General features: G+C 38.3%; 1 protein-coding gene across 1 annotated transcript in view; it reads right to left on the reverse strand.

The window, feature by feature from the left end:
- ADAMTSL1 (ADAMTS like 1) overlaps positions 1 to 5,174 on the reverse strand; it is a 179,912-nt gene that overhangs the window by 172,509 nt on the left and 2,229 nt on the right. The window contains exon 2 of the mRNA XM_031056859.1: positions 5,046 to 5,169. Within this exon, the coding sequence (XP_030912719.1) occupies positions 5,046 to 5,102 (57 nt within the window). The 5' untranslated portion in view covers positions 5,103 to 5,169. The remainder of the gene's footprint in view (positions 1 to 5,045; positions 5,170 to 5,174) is intronic.

Genomic DNA, 5,174 nt, shown 5'->3' on the forward strand with positions numbered 1-5,174 from the left:
ACAGTTGAAGCTTTGGAAGAGATTTCATAAAGCCAGTGAAAACTAAAGTGGAAGCAATGTGAAAATTAATGTACAGTAGAATCAATGAACATACCACTAGTTTCTCTAGAAGGACTATCCCTATAAGCAGCAACCAAAAAATCCACAGGTGGCAAAACTATTAAGACTTCTACATATGCTGGCTTTGTAAGAAAACAAAACCTCACAAACAGACACACTGCTTTCCCTCTCCTTCCAATTTGACCTACTTCAGCTACTTTTATAAGAAGTTTGGAAAAGCTCAGTTATTACAGAAAAAGAAAAAAGGTGGTCATACATGGAATTAAATTCTAAAGATGATACTTAAAAGGTAGATGATAGATGAAAATCTCAGACTTATGATGAAATTATTTACATTCCCTGAGATAGAAGGACATCTAAGTGGTCAGATTTTACTACATTTTGACTTTTATTGGTCTGTGTTCAACACTATGCAGGGTTAACAGACCTGAGAGAAGATCTCATTCTACGAAATATGCATCCTTTGCTGACTTCCCCCATTTTGCCTCTACAGACTTCTAAGAGTTAGAACATGTTGTAACACCTTGAGTATGCAAAACTGGTCAGGCATCTGTTAAGACAAGCCTGCTGTCCGTAAGGTGATGCAAAAGGCTGGAGAAGTCCACAGCAAAAATTAGCCATTCCTTTTCAAGAGTTAGGAAGAAGTTTTGGTTCAAATCCCAGTACAATATTCTGATGAAATAAACACTTCATGCCAATTTTTGGATTAGTTGTCCACCAGATGAGAAGACTTATTTCAGAACTGTCCTTGGCTTGGGCTGAGACAAGTAATTTATTTTTATTTTTTCTGCTCCCCATCATGTTACTATAGCACCTGGTGGTTGGTATGTTTTCCCTTTTTTCTTCCAATACCTTTAGCTTTTTAATTGTTTCCATAAGGATGATCTTACCATTCTTTTTTCTTCCTCAGACTGCAATTTCCCATTTTCCCCCCATGTAATTGTTTCCCATACTATTCTGAATTTTCTTACAAAGTTAAGAAAATAGCTACAGAAAAGCAAATAGAACCAACACTGCTGTCTGCAGATTTGACAATACAACAGAAACCATGAGGTTTTATTTGGACACCTAATGACACAGTTATAAGGGATTAATGTTTTATTTGCTTCAGTGAAAATTCAGTCATGCAGAGATTGATACTCCTCTTCTGATGAATTATTTGTCTGGTCCTGTGGCCTTCTCAGACTTTACATTGACTCATGAACCTTCTGAACATTGAAGGTTGTCCAGCTGACAGATCCATGATTACAGGTGACCACATTCAGACTATCCACAGTGTTTTATGTCACACCTTCTTTTATTATTCTTTTGCAGCCCTATGAATCTAGCAAAGTCATTGAAAGTACACATTAAACTTTAGTGGCACTGCTGAAGCAGACTAGTAGCTCCACAGCCTACATTAAGTGCTGACTTCTTGTCACTAAAGTCCAAAACCAAAAAAACTTTCATCACACATTAGTTTAGCTCATGCAAGCTTCTGCATTTGGTAGAAAAATAAATAAGTTTTATACTTCAAGAATCTGAAGGAAGAGGTTAGTAAAATATGTCCCAATACTGAGTTCTACAGTAATATAGGAAGAAATTATACATACCTAGTAGCATCTAGTCCTTCCTATAAGAAATGGTTTTGTTTTATAGACATATCTGAAGTACAGCAGCATGGGTCACAAACCATATTGGTGAGATATTTTCATTTTGTAACATGAATAAATCTAAGCTTTGTATAGCTGAACTCTGCATTTCAGTTCATCCTCACCCAACCAATCTGAGCAAATGCTAGTTGGTATGTATACATGATCCTGCATGAAAATCCATTTGTGTTCTTTGGACCTCATACTGGAAAAAAAACCCCTTTAATATACCTACAGTTTTTGAGACAGACGAGCTGACCCAGCAGTAGGTAGACCTATCTACACATGAAAGGAAAAACCGTCAAGCTTTATACATTCAGATGTAAACAAGAAACATATTCATTTCACTGCCTAATTGCGCTTGTGGTCATCCAAGACAGACCCAGTTAGATAATAGGGGAGTGTGATGCCAAAGAGCCTGGAAGGAATGGACTATTGTATTTGACTATTTTCCATGTACAAATTAGCACAGCAAAAGAAAGAAATCCTGCAGAAAAACACATGTACTTTATTATAGCCCCTAGTGTTACTTCTGTAAGTATCACAACAGTAAAAAAGAGCTAAAAAATGCTGCTGAAAAGATGCAAACAACAAATGCAAATGTGTTTAAATGCCCCTCTGACGTGATGTGATTTGACTTCTAGTTTGTCTGAGCTCATGGCTGGTTTTGGTTTGGACACATTCCTTTGAGTTAGACAACTGTGATTTGCTTGTGCTAGGCTTTCATTTTTAAACTAACAGAAAGGAAAATCTCTGGAACAAAATGCCTGCTCTTTCTTTTGTTACTCTTAAAAGTAGTATTTCCTTAGCATGAAAAGTTCATGGAACAATAACCAAAATTCTACAACTATCTGGTCTTTCTCTGGAAAGACAAACCGTTCATACTACTTTTTCAAGACAACCTCCTTAGTGTTATGGCTCAGATTCGTAAGAGTAGCTGTGAAAATACTTAGTCCACATAGACGCTAGAGAAACTGGTTCTCTGAGTATGGAGCAAGTTCTAGGACAGTTAACAAAATACGCTAGGGACCCCCAGTGACCTTACTCAAGCACCACTCAACTGAAAATTAGTAGAATTTCTTCTGAAGAAGGTTAAGAACCCCAATGGAGTAGTGAGCCGCACTCACTACTACGTCACTCCAGGCAGCTGATAGTGAGAGAAAGAGGAGGAGTTATTGCTGTTGCTGCCTGTGGACTTGTCACAGCCTGTGAGGCTCCTAAGGCTCAATTGCCCTAGCATCACATGTACATAGGCTGTACACATGCCTGGGCTGTGCAACCTCCTTCCCGAGGCGAGGATGCTGAGTGAAGAATTTAGGTGCTACTTCTATGATGTCGTACTGAAAATTTAGGAACGTGTGATAAATTATTCTAAGACCAATTGTGTAAGCATTTATTGAGTAACCTTAGTGCTTACAACTATGAACTTTTGCCGATGTTACTGAGGTGCCACATGACAAGAAGCTGCTGCTGATGGTTATTGTGGGAAAGACAGGGCCTTTAGAAGAGATACAAGGTGATACACATAAATCCAAATGCTGATTGTCATGGGTTTCAAACTCATTCTGTCTACTTGGCTAAAGGCTAACATCCAGGATGCTGAGAGCCAGGTCACAGCCTGATTTAATGACTTCTTGTTTTTCTCTCAAAAAACATCTATGAGCTTTCTACCATGCCTTTGGTGAACCCATGCTGCAATAAAACCACAGTAGGAATGGGTATACCAAGGCATCCTACAGCTTACCCCTATCTCTAGCCAAGTTGCAAGTCAAATACTGGAATGTTTACCTAATCTCCTGCTGAAAGCAAGTGAGAGATTTTCCGAACTATGGAAGGAGCAAAAGAATGGTCTGATTCAAAAAAGAAAGCTAAGCTTGCTTCACATCACTATTCTTAAGGTACAAAGAGATTTGGCGGGAGGTGGGGGGGAAATCTCGAGGCAGGGTAAGTCATACAAATAAAAACTGGTATAATGTGGAATATAATGCATAATAGCTGGCACCAGAATGCATTATTTATTTTCGTGAATCAGGGACTGAGAGCTTAATTCACAAGCAGCAGAGTGATATACAAATATTATGAGCTTAACATGGGGCCAAATCCCACAGTGTTTACACACTCTTGTGGAGTAATATCTCCTGTTATCTTCCTTAAATTAGTCCTGCAGGATTGTCTCAGTCATTACTGACTTATTACAGTCATCAGGTAATAAACATCTCATTTTCATACATGAAAGAGAATATGCTGACTTTATCCCATTTTGTGTGAATTCAGTATCATAAATGGAAAACAGACTTTCAAATAAAGACAGACTTTTACATCAGTAAAAATAGCATTCTTATTTCTAGTGCTCAAAGAGTATTTAGTAACTCTATATCCAAAAAGCTGTTCCTTTTTTTTTTAAATAATACAATTATTTTAAAGAAGTATTTTGAACAGGGTTATCCTAATGTTTAGCTCTCCATGAGGTTTACTAAAAATTGTGTTGAGATTAGTTTACAATGATTACTATAGTTTGGTTGACACTGATAAATAAGATGGAATCTGCTATAAAATTAATGTATTTCTTAATGATGTTTTGCTATTTGGACTACTACATTCATTCAATTCTAGGAAAATGGCAATATACCTATGCCAAGATGACTCTGGTATCAGAAGCGTATGTATATTAATATCCTTTCTGCAGATGTTCTGATTGCCAACTCAGCACTCATAAAATTAAGTATGAGTCAAAATGGAACAGCTAATGTCAATCAAATAGCACATGTACATCTTTCAGCTGTAAGAATCCTATCAGGATAATCAGGGGAAGTATGCAGGAAAATAATCAGTCTACTGCTCTGAAGTATCCCACATATCACAGAATATTTCAAAGTTTGGTATAAACTTGACTCTGTAATGAGGTACAGAAATAAGGAGAGCTCATTTAAGCTGGTTTCAGGAAAAAGTTCAGTACATGCTGTACCTGTTTTCTCTGCATGTGCAGAAAAAACTAAAACTTTTTTTTAAGGAAGAAAATTCCAGGAACATTACAGCACGATATAGTTTGATTTAAAGAGCAGAGAAACAGCTCCTCTCTGAATCCCAAGCAGTTAAATCACCATTTACAGGTCATTTAGAAGTTTAGAAAGCTGGTGCCAACATCAACTTCTTGGTTCTACCTGCATCAACCCACAATATCAAGGTTCCAAGTCTGCAGTGCTGTAGACAGGATAAAACTTACACGACTTGTTCGAAACAAACTCTCTCCAACTGCGATTTTAAGAGATTAAAAACATACCCACCCGCATACATGCACACAGATACAGTATCAGCTACAGGCGGTAGGCATTTTAGGAAAGGAACGGCATTTACCAGGACGAGGGCAGCCAGAAGCAGGGTGCCAGCGGCTGTCCAGCGGCAGCACTCCATCGTGGGGCCAGTGCCGGACCTGCTCAGACGCGGGCAAGCTGCGGGGCGCTCGACCGGCGGCTGTCACCTCAG

The sequence above is a fragment of the Geospiza fortis genome, unplaced genomic scaffold (assembly GCF_000277835.1).
Source record: "Geospiza fortis unplaced genomic scaffold, GeoFor_1.0 scaffold12, whole genome shotgun sequence".
NCBI classification, from domain to species: domain Eukaryota; kingdom Metazoa; phylum Chordata; class Aves; order Passeriformes; family Thraupidae; genus Geospiza; species Geospiza fortis.